The following is a 21,865-nucleotide window of genomic DNA, read 5'->3' as shown; positions in this document are numbered from 1 at the left end:
ACCGTCAAAAGTTCTCAGTTTGCTTTGATCCCTGGAGCAGTAGAGAGGCCATCTATCCTCGGCTCCTGCCTGTTGATGTCGCTTCGAGCACGGTCTTCCACCTGTTGAATTTTCTGCTTCTCCACCTCCGCCTGTTCCGTCTTGATCCTCGCCAGTATTTCAGGATACCATCTTTCGCCAACATCAGGGTGGCTCTTGACGCGATTGCTCAATGTTGCTTCACCCAGATGTCCCCATTTGCCCTTGCTGAAAGTAAACTCCACATCATCGATTCTCTTGCCTCTACTCCGCATTCTCTCATCCATCAACTCCAGTATATGACCAGGTATGTCAACGGTCTCGAATGTGGCGTCGTAGCTCACTCCCTGAAAGAAGGGAATGCTGAATCTAGGACCCAAGCCTGCTTGTGGCGAGAGCACGCGATGTGTCGTACTCTTACATACCCCATGCGTGAGTGCCTCCATTCCCTGGCCGATTGCAACTACAAGAGTGCCAGGGATAGGGGGGCAGTCAACCCAGTCTCCTGCCAGATTCTGTGCTTGCAGGCCCTTATGTGGAGGTACTTGTAGAAGGTACGATGTCAGCATCGAATCCTTGTGTGGACCTACACCTTGACTTTGGGAGCCTGGTAGAGAGGATGCGTCTGGGTACTTGACGATCTTGAGCTTGTGTTGTTGGTCCTTGTCGAAAAAACTGTCAAATGCTGTTGGGGGAAGAGCGAGAGCTTCCGCGATGAGTGAAGTGAAGGATATAGAGAGGGTAGACATGGAACGAATATAACTTTCGTAGGTAGACTGGAAGGCGGGAAGAGCTTCGGGATCAGGCCATTGATTGGGAGCTTTGAGGTTGTAGTAAAGGGGATCTTCTTTTCCTGGCAAAGGATGTGGTGTGGAGAGGTCAATCTGCTCTCGCCAGTCTGTTGCCAATGCAGTGATCTCATTCCCAAGCTTATTGTACCCTGGAGGTCGGTAAGTAAGATATTGGGGAACTATTTTGGACAAAATTGACCAAGGAAGCTAGGTGCATTCTTCATCTGCACCTCCAACTTTTTCGCTTCAGAGAGCTTGAAGAATGCTTTCCCTTCATCGATGACATTTTGAACGAGTACCTCGTCTATTCCAGTGTTTTTGACGTAAAGAAATCCAACATCAAGTAATGCATTGCGCAGGGAGTCAAGGAAAGCAGGCTTCGTATCTATATTTCTAGAGAGGGAGAGATCAAGAACAGGAATGGCACTGAACGACATGTTGATGGATCGCAACGGATCGCAACTTGAGATCTTTGGACGACTATCATCGCAGATTTCTACATTTCATAGCTTGTCGAGGATCTTGAGTTTAGAATGACGTGCCATTGCATAAGAGAGTGATATGCCCACACGACCAGTGATAAGCCCACATCTTGAAGTGGAAATACTAAATCGATTCCTAGGAGCACCAGAAACCAAATCCAACATCATATATGAACTGAACGTACATCTTGACAACAACATCTGAACTCAGAGTATTCTTGTAAAAAGAAGCTTGAAAATGACCACAGGCGTGGTGGTGTGCGATATGACCGCCCTCAGATCGTGATGGCTCGAGAATTGGCCCGCAAAAACGCATGAAATCCGAGACATCGTTCAATACTCTGAGCTTCCTTTAGACTCCCACTGTTGCGCCTCGCGCCCCAAGCTTTACATCTCCAATCATGCCGCCTGCGGTAACCAAGAGCAAGCCCAAGGGTAAAGATGGCAGGCAGTCTCGCAGCCGAAACACGACTCCAGGTTCCGCCGTCAGCGCGCCCCTCACCTCTTCCACGCCTTCCCATTCTGCCATCTCTGGTAACACCGACCCAAATCTAATGGTCCCTTCGAACATTTCCTACGGTACCATATTAGAAAGACATGTTGCCACAACCGGTATCCCTGATCCTTCCCATCTAGAGACTATAACAAACGACCTGAAGACCTTGGCTCAGCTTGCCAGTGTAAGGAGTGATGCCAACAATAAAGGCATGCGTGATCTGTCCGAAAGACGTAAACTTGTCCTTGAAGAAGAAAGAGAGCGAGAGCATGCGCGTATACAAGCAGAAGCAGAAAAAGGAAGGCTGCAGAAAGAAGCGGAAGACGAGGAAGAGCGGGAGAGGAAAAGGAAAGAGCGAAGCATACAGAGAGAAGAGCGACCTCTTAATGTTGGGGCTCATGGGTTGGCAAGGCAAGATGGGTTGAACCTGCCTCTGGAAGGTATTACCCTCTTTCATCTACATCTGCCGTCATGGCAAGTTACAATCATACCCGAAGCTTATAATCTGTCTGTATTGATACCTTTTCTGTCTCCCTCACATTCCGAATCTTGATTTCCATAAGAGCAATATGCCACGGCATGTCAACAACTCCAATGCGCCAAAAGGAAGGCTTGATACAGAGAATGAGAAATTGCATATTCACACTATGCAGCGTCTCCTCAGTGCAGGCCATTCCATTCAGCGAGTAGATGCTATTATGCGCAATATATTTGGAAAAGATTACTACACAATAGCTCCTTCTGACATTGCTTTAGTCTCGCCAAGCCGTTCAGCAAAACATTCAAGCTCGCCAATACTCAAACCAGATCCATCTCATGCCAGCAGCTCTCCTCTGTCCGAAGCTTCGCAAGTGCAATCACCAGCTGTGCCGGCGCCCGCTGCCCCGATCATTAAAGCCGATTCCCCTGATACAGATGAATCATCAGACACCCACCAACCACCAAAGGCGCTAGCAGAGCCTCAAGCCTTTTCATTTGGCGCGAATCCGTTAACATTCGATGATCCAACGATCTACGAGATACGGGATGTAACGGACGATATGACTGATGAAGAAAAGAAGGAGATCTATTGCGTCGCTGCTTTTCCACCGAGCGATCTGCGTGATCTCATTGCCGGCACTCCACCGAACAAGGACTACAGCAATGCCGTCAAGCCAAATAATCAGGTGCAGGCTCATACCTTTGCGGGCTATCTTGATGGGTATCTACGCCCTTTAAAAGAGGAAGATATTGGATTCCTAAACGAGCGGGTGAGTACTTTGGCTTCGTCGAACGACGTAATTACTGATTTCGTAGGGTGACCGCATGAATCCATTTCTCATGCCTCCTCGGGGAAAAAGGCACTACAGTGAAATATGGGCTGCTGAAACAGAAGAAAATCACATCACTTTCGATGAATCCCGAACTGATCGCCTACCACCAAATCAGGCGCGGGGGAGTCTTGAGGATATGGACGATGCAGTCGCAGAGACAGATCAAGTATCCTCCGGTCCCCTAGTGAGCCGCCTCCTCTCAACTATGCGATTTGAGCACCGTACGCCCCCGGAAGAAAAGCCACAAACCAATGGAGTAACAAATGGTGACACGTCTATGACCAACGGCGATCTGCCCAACGGAATGGCAAACGACCCCGAGCCTTCTCAGGAATCTAACACCAATGGTTCAGCCACAAAGCAAGTTGCCATGCCTTCCGCGACATACCTCCCCGAAAATGCCCGTCCACCAGCCAACCTCTCAACGCACTCCCACAGCCAGATCGACGAGCGCTTGAAGACGGAGCTCCGACACATCGGAATCCTCCCACCAGATGAAGAACCTAATTTCGACGCCCACGAAGACGACGAGGTCGCCGAGCGGTTACGCTGGTTACAAGACCGGCTCAAAAAAGTCAGCGTCATGAACGGGGCCCGCAAGCGTCGGGTCCTCGAGCTAGCCGAAGAGCAACTAGCCTACCAAGAATACTCCACCATCCTAGAAGACCTAGACAGTCAAGTGCAGCAGGCATACTTGAAGCGGGCTAGGACGGCAGGGAAGAGCAAGAAGAATACTAAGCGCCCTGGAAGCATTAGCGGTACGGGGGTTGGGGCAAATGGGGCCGGAGGCGCGCCGGCGGTGGGAAAGCCGGGAATTGGAGATGTGGCTAGGCAATTGATGAATCGGCGGGCGAGGTGGGAGGAGAAAATCGGGCCGGTCTTTAGGGAGGATGTCAGGCGCGTGAGGGGGAAGGGGGAGGGAATCTTTGGGGAGAGGGAGTTGGAGAAGTTTACGAGGGCTGAGAGGGAGATGTTCGATGAGGAACAAGACGTGTGAAGGTCAGCTACGGAAGAGTGGAACGGGTTGGTTGAGGTGCCTTGATATTTAGCGAGGCGTTTTAGCAGAGGGAAAAGGGGGTAAAATTGCAGGATTCAGCTTTTGCTGTGCCTGGATGGACGTACGATGGTTCAGATATGCAATGAAGGGGTTGGGGGACTACATATAAGTGCTCTATGTAGGTATCATCGCTTAATGCATCAAAGGGTACTAAAACGTGTCCATCATTAATTTCGTCAAATCTTGTCGATTCCAAATTGAGACATTACTCAACGACAGATGATCTGTACATTCCCATATTTCTTCAACCTCGCCATCAGTTCTCGCTCACTGATTCCCAGGTCTGTGCATATCTTGTCAAAGCAGTGCGTACCGTCTAAAAAGGGAGCTAGGTTTTGCATCTCCCCTTCATCATGATTCTCATCATGTGCTCCGTCCCCTTTTCCCTGCTTCTTCTGACCCAATGGTTGCGTCTCTTGCCGGCGCTGTTGCTGTAGCAAGCCCTTCCCCTTCTTGACGCTCTTGTGTTTGCTGCTAGGCAAATTGTCGCTCGCAGCAGCGTACCGGTGCACCCGATACAAGAATCCCTTTATCACTCCGAAGGTGATGAAGCGTCTGATATCGATAGTTTTCACAAGGGTTTCGCCGCCGTGGGAGAGAATCCAGGTCTTGAGGGACTGGCCTTGGGAGAGGGAGGTGTAGAGCTCAATGAGGCGGGTAGGGGTGATGTCCCCATTCGTGTCGGAAGGAGAAAGAAGTGTTGGCGGAGGGAGGGTAGTGGTGGTTGAGAAAGAGGGAATGGTGATGTAGTGGAGACATTCGTCTTGCATAGCAACGTCGGTGACGAGATTACCGATGGACTCTGTAGGTGCGTAGATGGCGGAGAATGTGAAGATGTCCAGCAGGACTGTGCAGCCGTAGTATACGAGCTCCCTAATTGCTTTTCTGACGAGCTTGGAGTCTGCGTCTGCGAGTGTGGAGATTCTTTTGATGCTGTTCACACCATCGATGTGAGGGAGGACCTGTAGGAGGGTTAGGTCCCAACATTCTTCCTCTTTCATGTCCTCGAGGTTTACCGTTAGGAGAGGGACTTGCCAATCTTCAACTCGAGGAGGGGTGGGGTACAGGGGGAAGAGCTTGATATTTAGGGTTGTAGTCGTGCCGTCGACGGGGATCATGCATTCTGAGTATGTGTTCAGGTCTTCGAGGAGGAGCTCGCAGATGGCGTGGATGCGGCCGGTATTTGGTTGAGGATTGATCTTGAGCTCGGTGGAGAGGAAACGGGACTCTTCCTCCAGGTGGCGGAAGAGGGTTGCGAGTTTGTGGACGACGGGGAGATAGGAGTGGAAGCCGATGTTTTCGGCGAGGACGAGGCTGAAGTTGAAAGTGAAGGCATTGCGGGGATAGGATGGGGATTTGATGGTCACAGGATGCGAGAGAATTCGGTAGCTAGGTTTTCCTGGGGTGAGAAGCTCGAGTGGTCGATTGGAGAGGGCAGGGGCTGGAATGATGTATGAAGATAGCTCAGGGAAGTTGAACAGGCGTGTTGCAGAGGAGGGTTTAGTGGGATGCACGCTGTTGGGTGGGACTTGATGGTGGACTTTCGGGCCTGGAGAAGGAAGGCTAGTAAATACAATCAGACGTTCAGCCAACAGTCGTCATACCTTCATTGACATCGAATGTTGCAAAGAAGATGGCTTGAATCATTGGGCACAGTCAAAAGCAGAGCTTTAATGTGAGCCAGATGAATATTGCATGCTCGAGTGAAAAGGGCACAACAATAAGACACAAATGCAGACGCAGAATGCTAATTAGAGATGGTTGTAAAAGTCGGAATTTCTCGAGAGAGCTCTATCAAGCTTGGGATTCGTTGCTGTCAAATGAAAATGTACACAGAGCCGCACTATCAATTGACATTCACTCCACCTTACGTCATTGCGATATCGGCAACACTTTGAAAATCCGCTTTTCAACAACCGACAGAATTCAGTGAACAAACCAACGATCTGTACAATGGCCTCCACCATGCCGACTCGCACAGTAGTCTCTACTGACAAAGCTCCACCGCCATTGCCGGTCTACTCTCAGGCCATCGTATGCAATGGAATGGTCTACTGCTCGGGTCAAGTGGCTATAGATCCAGCAACGAAGAAATTCAATGAAGGAGGTATAGAGGGTAGGACGGTATGTATTCGACTTTGTTGTTCGTTTCATTCACATTAAGGGTTTTGCATCTACAGTATCTGAATCGAACGCCTGTGAATGCACGAGCTGACCAGACGGGTGTACAGAAACAATGCCTCACCAACCTTTCCGAAGTCCTTACCGCCGCTGGCTCCTCCATTGATAACGTCGTCAAGATCTCTGCTTTTCTCACGACCATGGACAATTTCGCTGCTTTCAATCGCGAGTACGAGAAGTGGTTTGGGAATCTGAAACCTGTGAGTTCCATTGCTTATTCCCATGGATCAGTATTCTCTTTCTTATTTCCTGACAACATCCAAGTCCAGGACGTGCGTGGCAGTTCATCAGCTTCCAATGCAAACGGATGTTGAAATTGAGTGTATCGCGCATTTGTAGGTAGGTGTGCTCATTCCCTCCCTTGCCGATGGGAGAAGGTGCTGATGAGGTGATGGTGGAGCAGGGATGAAGGTGATACCAGATCGATGCTTTGAACATATGCCGTTGACAGGCAAATTGGTCTATGCAAGCGATTGTGTAGCAAAAGATCTCTACATCTGGGATTAGATTTCGGTTTTCTAACAGCTATGAGGACATCTCGCGGCTTGGACTTTAATACATGGTACCATGACGCTACTTATTCATCCCTCATTCACAATAACAGGCGCAGGTAGATCTCTCGTCTTCGATTCACCATCTGTCCGAACCCAGACTTTCTTGAGCTCAGCTTCAATCTCCGACTTCCGGTCTTTCCACTCCTGTACCTTCGCCAATCGCTCCCTTAGACCCTCCAACTCCCTTTCCACGCCTTCCTCTTCTTCCCTGGTTCCGATGCGATCAAATACCCATTCAGTCCCATCTTCGCCTTGTCCAAGGTCGAGATTCCAGTAATGGTGTTTTTTGAGACTCACTCTTGTAGAAATTGTCAATAGAGTGACGCCCTTGTCTTTGCACTTTTCATACAAAACACCTTCGACGTCAGAGCTAACAGCACTTGTGCCTTCGTCCACCACAGCGTACGCAGGTTCATGGTATAATATCCTGGCGAACGAGATGCGCTGTTTCTCTCCACCCGAGAGAACTGAGGTCCAATCCTCACGCGTGTTCCAGCCGCCCTCTCGCTCCACAAGATAGCCTAGGCGGACATCCTCGAGGATAGTCTGTAGTTCAGCATCTCGCCGTCCTGCATCTCGCATGTCCATCTCTGAATGTGGGTAGATTACCTGATCTCTGAGCGTGCCGAGCGGTAGGTACGGTCTCTGCGGAAGAAAAAAAGCGCCGTCTAATCCTATTCTCCTCGGTCTTGATACTAATCCTCGAAAGACAGGCCATATTCCTGACAGAATTCGGGCTAGCGAGGATTTGCCGGCGCCGTTTGGGCCAGATACCAATACATGTTGCCCTGGCGTGATTGTGAAGGATAGAGAAGGAATAAGCTCGTCGCCAGACAGGCTGCACGAGGCGGCAGGCGCCACGATAGGGACATCTTCGAAGCGAATCCCGTCATAACCACGATGCAGTGTACCGCCGACGTCTGATAGTGAGTAAAGCTCTGGTGATGTACCTCTTGGCACTGGATATGCCCTGGCGTGGACGCGGTGGAGTGTCGATATCAAGGAATAAATCCGAGAGGTATAGCCAGCTAATTCCGAGAGATCTTTAATACTATACATTATTCTCCCACCAGCATCAGCTAGAGACAGCATCAGTCGCTTATTGGTAATGAACTGTTGCATTCGTGCGTGCGAACGGTGTGTGCCTGATGATGATGGATGAGATGAATCAGAGGCATTGTTTCTGGTCGAGCCAGCTAGACCACCCCACTCTGGTAGAAATACTGGAAGGGAGGTCACTAGATAGCCGAATGCTGACCACGAGTATTTCAGAATGAAATCCTCAAGCATATTGTAGCGGATTTTGAGATGATAAATTCCTTCCATCCAGGTTTCGAGATCTTTGAACGATTTATCGAGGTATACCTTCTCGATATCTGCGCCTCCGTAGAACGCAATTTCTTCCGCATTAGCGATTAGTCTCGCGTGTAGCCCCCGAAAGTCGCCCTCCCTACGCCCTTCAATGGCTTTCAATTTGCCAAACGGTGGGGAAAGGCGACGCAGAAATGTGGCCGTTGCAAAGTAATTCACGAGAAGGCCTGTCAAAGCGAGGGGGCCAAGGGAGCGGTATAATTGATAGTTGAAGACGAAGAGATCAACGAGTGGCTTCCCAAGGGAAGAGTAGAGCGAAGCCGCAGATGCGGTGAAGAGAGTCAGATCATTAGTGATGAATTGATCAGCGCCCTGACCAATCCCGCCGTCAAGATTGAGGAGCTTGTAGTAATTATGGTAGTCGTTGAGATAGAGGTCATGTATGTATCGGGTCAACCGTGTCCGGAAAGCTATGGCGACTTTGCTCTGCAAGAACTTGATAGCAGCATTCGTATAAGAGGCGATGCCTAAGAAAGTCAGCTTCATACTCTTGCAAGATAAGTTCTCTTCATACCGCCAATGCCACACCACTTCATGATCCCCCAACAAAAAGCCTTCCCATTCCCTGCAACAAGATCTCTGACAATCTCGCCGTCTAACCTGGTGACCACCAACGAAAGATATGTACGTAGAAGTAGAAACATTCCCTGGCTCAGAAGTAGCCCAGACTCCTTGCTGTTCCAGTGGGGTATCATAATGCTTAGAAGACTTAAAAATTGATGAATGAACGCAATGTTGAGGCCTGGCTTGATACTTGGTGGAGGTACCTCGCCTGCTACTGTTTCGCTCAGTCTAGCAGCTCGTGGAGGGTTGAGAAAGAGCCTGCGATGGGCGTCGAAGGTGGTCGGCTTCGTAGGATGTATTTTGACCTCAGCGGTTGAATCACGGTATGGCACAATGACCGTGCGTGAGCCATCCTTGCCGCGAAGACCTGAGTTCCGTCTCAACAACGTCTTCCTCTGTGCTTGTTTTGCGGATCTCTTATTCAACCAATACTTTCCTCCGTATGCGCCAGCGACAATACTGATGATGAATGCAAGGGTCGCAGCGAGTCGGGTACTCCTCGAATTGCGCCGATATTGTGAGCGAATAAGGTGAGCCCAAGGCCCTAATATAGAGAGTAGAGGGTCCTCTGCATGAAGTAACTTCGACTGAGCTGCCATGGTGTGTGATGTTTCACGTTGTTACGATTGGTATGTCATTCTCTCGGCCTCCCTCCCATCTCGGCCGCAAGATGATCCCAGACGTGCGATATAGCCTATCTGGCCTCTCACGAATAAATCATATACGTCGCTTGCACTGGCATATTCATTCAGGCTGCGAATTGGACTTTCAGAGAAGTTAAAGCGGATTTGACGCTTTTGCCGAGGCTCTGTCTCCTCGCACCAAAATTCCTAGGTTTCAACATAATGCCACCGACAAATCGACCACATTCACCACGAATAGTTATCTACCATCAAACCCATTTCAAGGCAAATGGAGATTTCGCATCGCTCCTACCGCTGGTCACTGAGAGCCCTGATACTCTAGGGGTAACACATATCATTATTGCAGCTCTTCATGTCAACGCTCAAGCAGGAGATATAACATTGAATGATGACCCGCCGAATGCCCCTAGGAATGAGCAGTTATGGGAGGAGCTTGCCATCTTTCAAGACATGGGCGTGAAAGTTCTTGGGATGCTTGGTGGAGCTGCAAAAGGCACCTTCCAACGACTCGATGGCAGTGATTATGAATTTGGGCTCTACTATCCTCCCCTCCGCAATGTGATTCGCCGTTACGCATTCAATGGCCTTGATCTGGATGTTGAAGAGCCAATGTCGCTCGGAGGCATCATCCGACTGATTGACTATTTGAAGGCTGACTTCGGAGACTCCTTCTTAGTCACATTTGCCCCTGTAGCCTTTGCTTTGCAGGGTATGGATCATCTGTCAGGGTTCGACTATGAAGCACTGGAGGTGATGCGTGGACACCAAGTAGCATGGTACAATACCCAGTTCTACAATAATTGGGGCTGCTTGCAATCTTTTGCCGACTATGACGCCATCTTAAGCAGAGGTTGGAAGCCCGAAAAGATTGTAGTAGGTGTCTTGACTAATCCAGGCCTTGGTCATGGATATGTTGATTATGCTGAGCTACAACGAACCGTTGCAGCCCTTTCACAATTCTATCCGGGCTTTGGCGGCATCATGGGGTAAAGCTGAGCTAGAAAGCCTTGAGGTTTCTGCCATCTGACATTCGCGTAGGTGGGAATTCTTCAATAGCAAGCCGGGTGACGAGCAACGGCCGTGGGAATGGGCACATGGTCTGGGACGCATTCTCAGAAATGAATAAAGAAGGAGCGAATGCATCACGACGACGTTTTGCAACGGCACCGACGGAAGCACGGACGCCCCCAAGAGTAGTGAGCAGGTGTGTCTCTACCCCAGACCCCAGGTCTTGCGCAACGGGAGATCGTCGAAGTAATTCACGCTCACAGGCCAGCAGGTCGACAGGTCAGCCCGCATGGCAGGCTGGACGAGAACCAATCCAGCTCGGCCTTCGTCGGATGCGATATTTCAATGTTGATGAAGCCGTTGTAATCACGCACAGAGTCACAGCTGGATTCGCTCCCATATACCAGATGCGAAATGCCTCGAAGTCAACCCAATACGGCCTAGAAGAGCCGATGCCGCTCTGACACTAAGGGGACCCGTCGTTGATACAGGAAAGCTTCGCGGAAACAGGCCCTGCCATTGGCCTTGATGTGCCACACCTAAATCTATAACCGCCGGGCGGAAAAATTTTGCTTTTCAAAGCCCATTATTGCGTTCCATGGCCGGCTGGTAGGATTAGGTCAGCTGAGTTGTCGTTGGACTTCACGACGAACAGCAGTATATAGATGTACATAGATGGGATTCAACCTTGCTTGCTCAACACTCCGTCTGGTGAAGGTGCCCAACTGTTGAAAATCGCGAAATCGCTGGCACTTTGGGGGAAGTAGAGCCGACGAAAGATTTTGCAGGGAAGCCCCAGGGTTATAGCGCCCCTTTGTGGCTTGTCCCGCGCTACTCACCCTCCTGCAACCCTGCTCTGACCGTGATCGTGACGACCTTCAATCTCATCTCCACTACCAGCATCCATTCTTGCCTTCTGGACAGTTGACGCATGACGAATCTCCCTCAAATCTGATCGACATCTTTTTCAGTATCCCCACTGTCGCGCAAGAGCCGTCACTAGCTTCTCTTCCAAGCTGCCAGACGGGCGCCGTCACAAACCTCTTCCATCACCGCCCGACCAGCCGATTGACCTTCGACTCGCAGAGCAAAAGTCAGACAGGAATTCATACGCTCGCGTGATATGCTTGGTCGCTTTAGAACTTGCTGGATTCAGTGAGATAGAGGAGATACGCGAACGCGACCACGAGGCTGGCTACCGATCAAGGTCCAAACAAGATCATTCAGCCTTTGAACAAACGTTCATGCACAGAACCTTCTTTCCTATCGGTTTTCCGCCAGCTCATGGTGGTTTGAGATGAGCGACGAGATTGCGCCAGCGCCGAAGGAGGAATACCATTCGACGATACCCAACTCTAGCCTTGACCCCGCTTCGGCTGCAAAAACAGATGCTCACGGTATGTCCAAAAGCCTGCTAGAAGCATCTGCGATTGTGGATGTAACGATGATACTAACAGCCTTTTTAGAAACCACCCCCTCCACTGTCAGCACGTTTCTTGAATCTACACACAACTCTCATCAGCCCGCTCAATCTACATACAGTCCTTCCTCTAGTACATTAGCAGTCGGCAACGAAAATAATTTGACATCAGCATCTAAAGCGGTCACGCAGGGTACATTTCTGGATCCGTCGAAAGCTCAAAATCGCCCTTCTCAGCCAACCTTTCACAGTGATTCAATGCCCGAGCAGCCTGTCATAGCTACAACTATTGGAAAGAGGGGGTCAAAGACCAGCCTAAAACCAAGAAGTCGCACAGGTAGTCCAAAAAGTAACAGCTCGAAGCAGGAGGGGCCCGAAGCCCAGCGACCAGAGGCAACAGGGGCTAGGCGTAAACGAAGAGGGGGTTCTTCTCGCTCTTGTTTTGCTGCGGCGCCGCGGAAAATGAAAACGAAGTCGAACTGGAAGAACAGGCAGTACCGACGAAAAGAACGAAGGTACTTCAATCAAAGCCTGTAAAGCAGTCTACTCCTATTTCCAAATCAGCTTCCAACCCGGAAGGAAGCAAGGCAGACGGGAAGAAGACTGCGGAAGACAGCATAGGAGGGCCCGAATACTCCGAAATAAAGTCTGCAGCAAAGCCTACAATGATTACACGATCTTCGAAGGACAAGATTTCGCTCGACAAACCTGCAAACCCGAGCACTTCAAAACCAAACGAACCCTCTGAGCAAGCAATTTCAAAGGAACCTCCATTGCCACCTCTTCCACCATCTACAAGCGCAGAAACTGATAGGCGTGAGGCCCCAAAAACGGCCGCAGCAACAGAGCCGCCGGTAGTCCTGAACGCGGATGAATCTGTGGCAACACAGGGGACTGTCATCAATGATCGGACAGTTCACCAAGAAGCTCAAGATCATGACGTTGCGATGCCAGATGCACCACCCGTACCCTCGGCAAGAGAAACGACGACGCAGGACACGGCACATGAATTAGCTCAAGTGCAACTGAATCTTCCTCCTCCCCCACCACGTAACGGCCACGAAGTCACAAATAGTAATAATCCCAATGAAAGACATCAATGGCTTCTGCCGCCGTTGCAACCAAATTTGAAAGGCAAGAAGTGCTTAGTCTTGGACTTGGATGAAACCCTTGTTCATAGTAGTTTCAAGGTTTGTCGAATTGTCCTGAGGCTTTAAATACCGCTGACTTGATAGATGTTACACCAAGCCGACTTCACGATACCTGTCGAGATTGAAGGGCAGTTACATAATGTTTATGTCATCAAAAGACCTGGGGTAGATCAATTCATGAAAAGAATAGGGGAGCTTTATGAGGTTGTAGTTTTCACAGCCTCGGTATCAAAGGTTAGAGGCGCTCAATACTTGTCAACATTCGGGGCTGATCTAGTGATAGTATGGAGATCCACTTCTAGATCAGCTTGACATACATAAAGTCGTCCACCACCGGCTCTTCAGAGAAAGTTGCTACCACCACCAAGGCAATTACGTCAAGGTTAGTCACCTTTGCCAAGGTCTGCAATTGTAACTCACATCTTTGCAGGATCTCTCCCAGGTTGGTCGTGAGCTCAAAGAAATAATTATCATCGACAACTCGCCAACATCCTACATTTTCCACCCACAACATGCCGTCCCCATAAGTAGCTGGTTCTCGGACGCTCACGACAATGAACTTCTTGACCTCATACCGGTCTTAGAGGACCTGGCCGGCGGTGCCGTCAGAGATGTCAGTATGGTCCTCGACGTATCGTTATGACACCAAAGTGGTCCAGCATAACGGTCAGCCATGCAAGCCCGTACCTTTCACCAATCACCATACCCTGGACGATCGGTTATCTTAACGCTCACTACATCTTGAGGCGTCTTGTTTTAGTATGAGTCAGGATTGTGTCAATTTACCTTCGGCCATCTCGCCATATCGCAATTATACAGTTCCCCTACTTTGACTCTAATGTATAGATTGGACTACTGAGCAAACGTTGCTTTCTCTTGCGTCGCAAGGTTCCAAAAGTGAAGCAAGTGGTATAGACTTAAGACAGCTCATTGTTAAGGGTAATTAGGAGGAAGAATGCAGCCAGGACAGCTTGGGCTAAATCGAAATGGGAAGTTCTTCTTGGTTTGGCTCACGGGGCTATGGGCCAGATCCGTCCTATCGCATGATCGCAAGGCATCTTCAAACGCGTGGGAAGACGCATAAAATCGATTTCCTTTGTTTTGGGCTGCACCGAGGAGAGATGAACTTCATTGCATACAAGCTCTGGCGTGATTGATCCAGTTCGATGTCCTCATTTTGGCTTAGAGGACTATTTACCATTACTAGTACATTAAAATTCATCATTCATGCCCTTATCCAGTGGATGCCATCGAGATTCCTGAGGCCCTGCGATACATGTAGTAGACAGTCGCTTGGAAAATGAATGCTTATACAGTTCAGCAGCTTACAGTTCAGGGGAGGCCTTAGATAGCTCCCCCGGGTGCTCCGTGAATAAGTCAATAAGGTACCACAATATATGTATGTAGGAGCCCAAAAAACTTTCCGGATCGCACCCTTCAGGTTGAATTGACTGGTAACGTACAAAGATTCATGGAACATCGACAACTAGCATTTAGATCGCGTGTATCCTTTGATTACTGAACATTCCGAGCCGGCCACATTGAGTTCAGGTCTTGCCTCTCCAAGCTAGACTAGGATCAACGACGCAGGTGGCTGACCTGCTTATCTAATTGCGGGCTCACTCATGGTGCTTGAAGCCTCGCCAGATGATTCGATAGCAAAGCGGATCGAGGGTCTACGACGGCTCTGATTTACAATAGTCGCTTAGTCCGCATGAAAGCTCAGGCCACGGAAGTAACCTGTCCAGGGCTTCGTGGATGGGAGTATGTCACTCGATCTAGAAGGATCGCGTTGGAACAGGTATGATAGGTCGCAGGTTTGGACATATAAAGACACTTCTGTCCCTTTCATGTCATGCTAGTCATTTGTGTAATGCCGGGTCAAAACAAGTGAGACCTTCAGCTTCTTCAAGCTAGCTAGCTATCTAGTTCAGCCCTCTACTTCTCGTCACCAGCAGAATTGTAAGTACCCAAGGTGGGCAACGGCTCCGTGGACCACGGGCGGTTTGTGGTTGAATTGCCTAACAGTTGGCCCAAGAGAAGGGTTGAACCGACTCCTAGCAATCCAGGTTGGCTTCAAGACCAAGTTTCGAATTATCGCTCCTGCCACTTGCAATCTACTTTGTGTCCTGAGTTGAGCGCTTTGGACAGTTGCCAGCACTGCAAGTGCCTAAAATACATCCCAATGGATTCCAAGAGACCACGTAAAGGTAATGGTAGAGGAGAAAAGCGTCGCAGCAATCCCGATGACGGCAATCGACAACGAGGCCGACCTCGCATTACACCAGAAGATCAATCCAACGTAGAGCGTCGACGCACACAGATCAGGCTAGCTCAGCGAGCGTATCGGGAGCGAAAAGAAAACAACCATCTCTTCACTAAGCCGCCGAGTCACAGATCTGGAAGGCATCATTGCCGACATGGCAAGCACGTTCACAAGGTTTGAGAGCAATATCAACGAACAGGGTTACCTTGGTCATCAGTTGACGGAGAATCTAAGGCAGACATCAACCCGTATGGCAGAGCTTACGCGGCGCGGAAGACACCAATCCCTGGAATTAGAAGAACCCGAACAAGGGCCGACACACTTAGAGGATATCTTGGGCGCTCGAGAAGCAATTTTGCCACAGAGATCCACCGACTCACCTACAAGCACAATACTAAGTCAGCCATGGGGCTATATTCCTCAACCCGAAGCCAGCGTGGAGGCATCCCAACCTGAAATTGAACAGCCCGTCTATCCACCTTTGGACTGGACAGCCGCCGAAACGACAGCCAATCTACCGTACGAAACTCCTGGTAATCCACCATCCGACTTGCAAGCGCAAGTTCCGAGCTTTTTCAGTGCTCTGGGACAAGATGCTGAGCTACGTGATCACCCTCAGCAGCAGACTCGGGACGAAGTACACGAATATCGCATACCTGATGGACAAATGCTAGCTGAACTTCCTGCGCCAGGTGACTATTCACACCACGAAACTTCTTTCACCCGGCGTTTGTTACGCTCTTCTCTTGAAGCCTCCCTACGCATGCTGTATAACCCTAGTTCCAGCCCCAGCGACGTGAAGCGCGTAGGAAGGTTTTCATTTTGCTATATGCAGGAGAGGGCAGGGCTGGGTGCGTTGCAATCCGTTTGGTCTCGACCCTTGCATGCCAATCTGGAGTACTGGAACGGTCCCCCCTTCTATCATGTTGGCGGAGCAGGCCTCCACTACCCACGCGAATTCTGGGATGTGGATGCAGAGCCCCCGCCATCGAATTGGGCGGCCACTCATTCAATGGGTCCGCAACCGCTGAGAGACCCAAAATGGGTAGAGGCGCTTTCTATGGGCGAATGCCAGAAGCTGGAGCTCGCAGAGGTGACAGGCGAGTGGTTCGACAGCAACGATGTCGAACAGTATTTGAGGACCAAAGGCGTGTTTCTGGACGCTCAAAGTAGAGTTGCCGAAGTTCAAGAGGTAGACGATGTACCTGAATTGGAACCAGAGACCATGGTGAGCCCTCCGGGAAGCACCGCTGGGCCTCGAAGTCCGCAATATTGGTCTGAATCGTTTCCCCCGGACCAGTATCAGCAGCGTGCTTCCGAACCTGGGCTACCAAGCAACGACCCCAATTGGTGGAAGACGATGAGTAACAGTGCCAACCAAAGCATAGATGAGAACGCGATTCAAGATTGGGACCCGACAAATTTCGACTGGGGCAGCGTTGATCTTTCGGATAATCTCAGCGAGCCGGTAAAGCCAAAGAAGATGGTTGATGTAGACGTTTTCCTGGAAAGTGAGTGCCCTCGATCTAAAAGATCTACCGGCGTCATGTTGACAAGCTTTAGATATCAATCAGACCACAACATGCCTTGGAAGAACACTTGGCTTTCGCCGGGTCAATGTGGACATGGCGTTGCGTCAGGCAACGCGGGAGGTGCTGCCAGACATTGTAGGGGCTTAGAATTCTACCAATCTTCTCTTGCCTTTGACCACTGTTATGTGACGATGAAAGGCTATGTAGGAAACAAGAAGGGAAAGAATATGTTGGCTTCTGCATCAGCTCGCAAAAGCATCAGGTGATTTTCAGGGGACGGGGAGTAGGGCTGAGGTCTGAGGATGTACCACCGCTAAAGGATGACTTGCAGACCCAGACGTGTCCAGGCTCAAGACAACGGACAAGGACCGCAAGAATGGCAGTCAGATGTGGGCGCGCACGCGAGCGTAAGACTTCCGGCAGTTGGATGGTGTTCACCACATGCAGCATGACGCTCGAAAGTCGTTCATCATGCGTAGGATCAACGTAATCGATATACATACAGTACGAAAGAATCTCTCCTTCATTCTATATATAAAGGCGGCAAAATCCGAACCTCGTAAAGTCTAATGCTGCAGCTCTGTTCTAGTCTCTGCCCTCTGGAGTAAACCTGAGCACCCAAGCTCGTGCATTGCAGTAGCCAGACCCAGCTTGGTTTAACCCAACTTCCCTCGTTTTCCCCCGCCAATGCAAGGCCTCTGCACCAGGCTGTGGGCATTTGAAGCGGTGTGTGACTCTGGATTCCCCTCCAAACATCAATTGATCATCATCCGATCCTCCATTCTCTTCTTCGCTGTCACCCGTTGTTATTTGAGGAATTGAATTGAGCCCAAACTGGTCGATCATGCACGATAATCGTCTTAGTCTGCTGTCCTGGCTGCCAGATTGGTGAAGATTGGGTCCAGCTTGTTCGACTGAAAAGGCAACTTAGACGCCCAACCCACCACAAATTATCACATTGAGGCTTGCAGTGACCTCTGATACTGGACAGCTGCACAACGCCTCCCTATTTCCCTTACGGCGGCCCTCCTCTGCCTGTCTTTCCTCGACAGCCTCTACATTCGTTATTGTCGGCTCGGCGCATGTTTACGCTCGGCACTCATCACTGGGATTGAAAGAGAAGGAGGCGAATATGCCCGCGATGGCAGCCACTCAGCAAGCAACAAAGCAACCAAAGCACCCGAAACACCCGGCGAAGCAGCCGCCTCGTAAAGTGAGGAACGACTTTTTGGCGAGAATGCTGCAATTAGAGAAACAGAGCATGGTCAGTGTCTCTCCCAGTGACTTGTTTGTTATCAAGCGCGCAGATTCACTATGTTGTACCCTTCCCTATCTAGCTTCTCAGCCTTTCATCCTGCAGTCATTACGACTGAGGAGTGGCTGACTCCCCTAAAGCACCACAGGAGCGCTTCAGCTAGCCCCCCTCATGGACACATCGAACAGCCGCCGCCCTCCAACGAGAACATACATCATCCGCCTTCTACGCAAACAGCTCATATTCCGTCCCTTGTTTCTCCCGATACGCAGAAAACATCGCCCCTCATATCCCCACGCGTGCACCAGACACAGACGCTATCACCCACAGCAGCTCAAAACGGCGTGAAAACTCATGTGAAACCGGCTCCGCTAAGAGTCGAGACAAGGGACATTCCTCAGGATCCACCTCAGTCAGACATATGCCTGTCACCCAGCTGGCTGGGTCATGCTGAGAGAGAACAACAGAAAGAGAAGAAGAAGCAAGATAAGGACCAGCGGGATCAACAACGAAGACAGCAAGAAGATAATCGGCAGCCCCCCAAAAGGTTGAGCAAGAAACCGCCAGCAGCCATGGATACGCAAAAGATGCCCGCTGAATTGAGGAAGCCAAGAAGGAACTCTCTCTTGTCGTTCGTGCCTAGCCGAAGCTCCTCACGCGACCGGTCCCAAGACCGCTCAAAAGATGAGAAGCGCAAGTCGGGATCTTCCATCACCTCTTTTGTCTCCAGACGACGATCCAACTCTACATCTCGCCGCCCGACTATTTCTCCGGAGGAAGAGAAAAGTCTCGAGCCAGAGTCTCCTGGATCTTGGAAGCCCGTGGTGAACCCAATTCCCCCGCGCCTACCTAGCCTCCGTTTCAGCCAGAAGAAGTTCACGTCAAATAACAGCAAATCTGCGACTCCAACTAGTACCGAAGAGGAAAGTGATGGTGAGCTTTTGGCATTTCCATACGGTTCTGATCGACCTATCGCAGAGAAGCTGCCTGAGTCGCCGAAGAAATCTTCCAGATCTCCAGCTGCGGAAGCAGAGACCAACAAGCTACAGCAATCCTCTGAGAAGCTGGCGACGACCAAAAGCTCAGTCCCGACCCCGCCAAAGCCATCCGACATTCCACAGAGGAAATCAGATGAATCAAAAATCTTGTCTGGGCCTCCACGAGGTATTGAGGTACTCCCAAGTCCTCCCAAGCCGTGGACACAACCCAACAAACAGAACAAGTCCCGTCAGAACAGCGATGAGGTAGCTGCGGAGTTGATTGCCATGCTGTCAGAGCAAAAACTCAGGCCTTATCAGCATGCCTCCCCTCCCGCCAGTCCTCAGGGACCGAAAGCTACCTCTCGGGATGGTGGTAGCTACGTCCACAAGCAACGAATGTACGAACAACAAAGGTCAATCGCTGGGTTTCAGGAGCAACAAGCACTGCAAATGTATCATGACCAAGCTGCGGTCGGCGACAATCAGGAAACGTCGAAAGATGTGCAATCTAGGAAGAGTGATGGTGGTACCTCACCTATGAGGCTGGCTAATGCGCACTCCTCATCGCCCTCAGCAGCTAGAAGTTGGAGTGGGAGTCGCAGTGCTTCGTCACCTCCGGCATCACCTTCCTCGAACAGAAGACACAGCGCTTCGCCATCAGGCCGAGCTTCGCTACCGCCAGCGCAGACTGCTCTTTCGCCGCTGAAACAAGTTTCTTCGGCCCCAGACGATGACTTGGAAGAAGAGCAATTCAAACTCCTGAAGAAAGCTGAAAACGCAGCACCGGACAAGGAACAAACGAAGAAGTCGGAAAAGTTCTTCGGCCTTCGACGCCGTACGAAGGAGCTGCCTGCTCCCATTCATGTGCCTGACACCAATGGTCACCTCTCTCCTGCGCAAAAGAATTCCTCGGAACGAACTAAGGAGCACGAAGCAGCGCCTAAGCAGTCGCGGAGAGATCGTATGTCAGCACACATACCTTTCACCAGGCATCGCGCAAGCTCCTCCAATTCTCAAATAGCAATTGTCGATGGTAGCCAAGCTGATACAGGTCCCGGACATTCAAAAACACGAGCATCTTCGCAAGCTCCTCGCAGTCCTTCGGCAATATCAGTGACTGAAGAAACAAGAAGCAAAATGATAGAGCAAGCCTTGGAGCAGAAGAAAAGCAGCAGCGAAAGCAATAGCACCCAAGAATCTAAAGATGGAGTCAATGGTAGACAGGCTACTGCTGACAAGCCTTCGACTAAGCGGCCTTCAGCCAAACCGAGTCAGAATTCGGAAGAGCTGGCTACTGCATACGGCGAACTCATTCATGGCTCTTCCAGCGAAGAAAGCGTGTATCACGATGTTTCGGAGAATGATGAACCGCAGTCTGCTGTGAAATTATCTAGCAAGGTCCGTACTGAATCGGATACACCGATCAAACGCCCGAGATCCGACCTCCAACTACAAAAGCAGAACATTGCTACCCAATCTTTGCCGTCTCTCGACTTCCTCCCACAGCTCAAGCATCAACCATTGACGAAGAACCCCAAGAGATCTCAGCCAGCTTCTGGCGAGCCTTCACCAACCAAGATCAAGATACCGAAACCTGCTAACCTTCCAGATACAACATATAGGTCACCACTTGCTTCTCCGCCTGATATCGCCCTACTACCTCGATCACCACTTCGATCCTCTAGCAACTTACCTGCCTTAATCAAAAACCAATCAGCCACTTCCATCACCTCCTTGAGCTCGTCGACCAAAAACACACCATCAGAGGGTGGTTCAGAAGCAAAACCCATCGGCAAACTCTTCGTCATCTGCTGCAAATGCAAATTTTGGCACGATCTGCCCGCCAAGCTGTACGAAGCGATGGCATTGCCAAAAGAATTGCATCGAAACGACGAAAAGTCAAGCAAGGGCAAAGCTCAACCAGGCAAAAACAAAGTTGCTACCGCAAGGCTGGAGACTGCGGTCAAGTGTCCTTGGTGCGAGCATCCCATGACGACAGCATGCTGTGCAGGCTGGACCACAGTGGTATACATGCACGAGCGACATCATTGATTATTACGATATTCTTTAATACTTGACGTCCTTTTTGGCTTTCGAAGAATACGATGAATGCCTTTTACCCCCTTCCCCTCGGAGGGGAGGGGAATACGAATCTTGTAATCAGACTTTGGAGCGGAATGGAAATGATGCAACGAACCCTTTGTACTATTTCATGCATACGGAGCGAGGGCAAGAGAAATATGATGGGATGGGATTGAAACACATACGTATTGATAATCGCAAGAACATATTGCTTGTTTAATCTAGGAAGATTTGGATGTGGCAACAGGGCAGTCCTCCACACCTTACCTTTTAATGATCGTCTAGAGATGAAAGGGGGAAAAGTGTACATGATAAGATAACATACAGAAATAGTAATATCATATCATCAATTTGCTTCGTTGCAAGTCAAAATATTTCGCTTTCAATATCCTGCGTCCTTTGCCTACCCCTTGCCTAGTGTTTGAAGGTTTGGGACTGGTTGATATTTGCACAAGATAGCGGCGGCGCCTCTGTATATATGGCTTCAATTCCAGCAGAAATGTGATAAAATGGACGTTTAGCTATTGGCCTGGAGACGAGGCGGCTTCCACTGGCGACATGAACTTCGTAAGCTATAGTAAGACGATAAGGGTTAGGGAGAGTGCTAGAAGTAGCAAGAAGAGAATCGAAGCAGCATATCTCGATCGAGATCAATATTATGCAACTAGACTGCTAGCTATTGATACGAGCTCGCGCTTGA

At 50.0% G+C, this 21,865-nt stretch overlaps 9 protein-coding genes across 9 annotated transcripts; 6 read left to right on the top strand and 3 right to left on the bottom strand.

Annotated features, from left to right (window-relative positions):
- Positions 1-14: 14 nt before the first annotated feature.
- Positions 15-1,246, bottom strand: KY384_001617 (uncharacterized protein; the record flags this gene model as incomplete). The annotated part of the gene is made up of 2 exons (XM_044810147.1): positions 15-958; positions 1,009-1,246. The coding sequence occupies 2 exons, from the start codon at positions 1,244-1,246 to the stop codon at positions 15-17; spliced, it is 1,182 nt and encodes a 393-aa protein (XP_044673159.1).
- Positions 1,247-1,692: 446 nt separating this feature from the next.
- KY384_001616 (uncharacterized protein) lies at positions 1,693-4,097 on the top strand (the record flags this gene model as incomplete). The annotated part of the gene is made up of 3 exons (XM_044810146.1): positions 1,693-2,227; positions 2,544-3,037; positions 3,084-4,097. 3 exons carry the CDS (start codon positions 1,693-1,695, stop codon positions 4,095-4,097), a joined length of 2,043 nt encoding a protein of 680 aa, XP_044673158.1.
- Positions 4,098-4,366: 269 nt separating this feature from the next.
- On the bottom strand, positions 4,367-5,804 carry KY384_001615 (uncharacterized protein; the record flags this gene model as incomplete). The annotated part of the gene is made up of 2 exons (XM_044810145.1): positions 4,367-5,706; positions 5,762-5,804. 2 exons carry the CDS (start codon positions 5,802-5,804, stop codon positions 4,367-4,369), a joined length of 1,383 nt encoding a protein of 460 aa, XP_044673157.1.
- Positions 5,805-6,122: 318 nt separating this feature from the next.
- Positions 6,123-6,819, top strand: KY384_001614 (uncharacterized protein; the record flags this gene model as incomplete). The annotated part of the gene is made up of 3 exons (XM_044810144.1): positions 6,123-6,281; positions 6,338-6,538; positions 6,790-6,819. The coding sequence occupies 3 exons, from the start codon at positions 6,123-6,125 to the stop codon at positions 6,817-6,819; spliced, it is 390 nt and encodes a 129-aa protein (XP_044673156.1).
- Positions 6,820-6,919: 100 nt separating this feature from the next.
- Positions 6,920-9,426, bottom strand: KY384_001613 (uncharacterized protein; the record flags this gene model as incomplete). The annotated part of the gene is made up of 2 exons (XM_044810143.1): positions 6,920-8,730; positions 8,778-9,426. The coding sequence occupies 2 exons, from the start codon at positions 9,424-9,426 to the stop codon at positions 6,920-6,922; spliced, it is 2,460 nt and encodes an 819-aa protein (XP_044673155.1).
- A 246-nt stretch (positions 9,427-9,672) lies between these two features.
- Positions 9,673-10,461, top strand: KY384_001612 (uncharacterized protein; the record flags this gene model as incomplete). Its single annotated transcript, XM_044810142.1, has 1 exon — positions 9,673-10,461. The coding sequence occupies one exon, from the start codon at positions 9,673-9,675 to the stop codon at positions 10,459-10,461; it is 789 nt and encodes a 262-aa protein (XP_044673154.1).
- Positions 10,462-11,878: 1,417 nt separating this feature from the next.
- KY384_001611 (uncharacterized protein) lies at positions 11,879-13,693 on the top strand (the record flags this gene model as incomplete). The annotated part of the gene is made up of 5 exons (XM_044810141.1): positions 11,879-12,149; positions 12,374-13,089; positions 13,135-13,284; positions 13,334-13,432; positions 13,481-13,693. The coding sequence occupies 5 exons, from the start codon at positions 11,879-11,881 to the stop codon at positions 13,691-13,693; spliced, it is 1,449 nt and encodes a 482-aa protein (XP_044673153.1).
- Positions 13,694-15,235: 1,542 nt separating this feature from the next.
- KY384_001610 (uncharacterized protein) lies at positions 15,236-17,114 on the top strand (the record flags this gene model as incomplete). Its single annotated transcript, XM_044810140.1, has 2 exons — positions 15,236-15,260; positions 15,448-17,114. 2 exons carry the CDS (start codon positions 15,236-15,238, stop codon positions 17,112-17,114), a joined length of 1,692 nt encoding a protein of 563 aa, XP_044673152.1.
- Positions 17,115-17,989: 875 nt separating this feature from the next.
- KY384_001609 (uncharacterized protein) lies at positions 17,990-21,135 on the top strand (the record flags this gene model as incomplete). Its single annotated transcript, XM_044810139.1, has 2 exons — positions 17,990-18,135; positions 18,186-21,135. 2 exons carry the CDS (start codon positions 17,990-17,992, stop codon positions 21,133-21,135), a joined length of 3,096 nt encoding a protein of 1,031 aa, XP_044673151.1.
- Between the last annotated feature and the right edge of the window lie 730 nt (positions 21,136-21,865).

This window comes from Bacidia gigantensis (genome assembly GCF_019456465.1).
Source record: "Bacidia gigantensis strain McMullin 20006 chromosome Unknown contig_132, whole genome shotgun sequence".
Lineage (NCBI taxonomy): Eukaryota > Fungi > Ascomycota > Lecanoromycetes > Lecanorales > Ramalinaceae > Bacidia > Bacidia gigantensis.
This window is presented reverse-complemented; position numbering and strand designations above follow the sequence as displayed.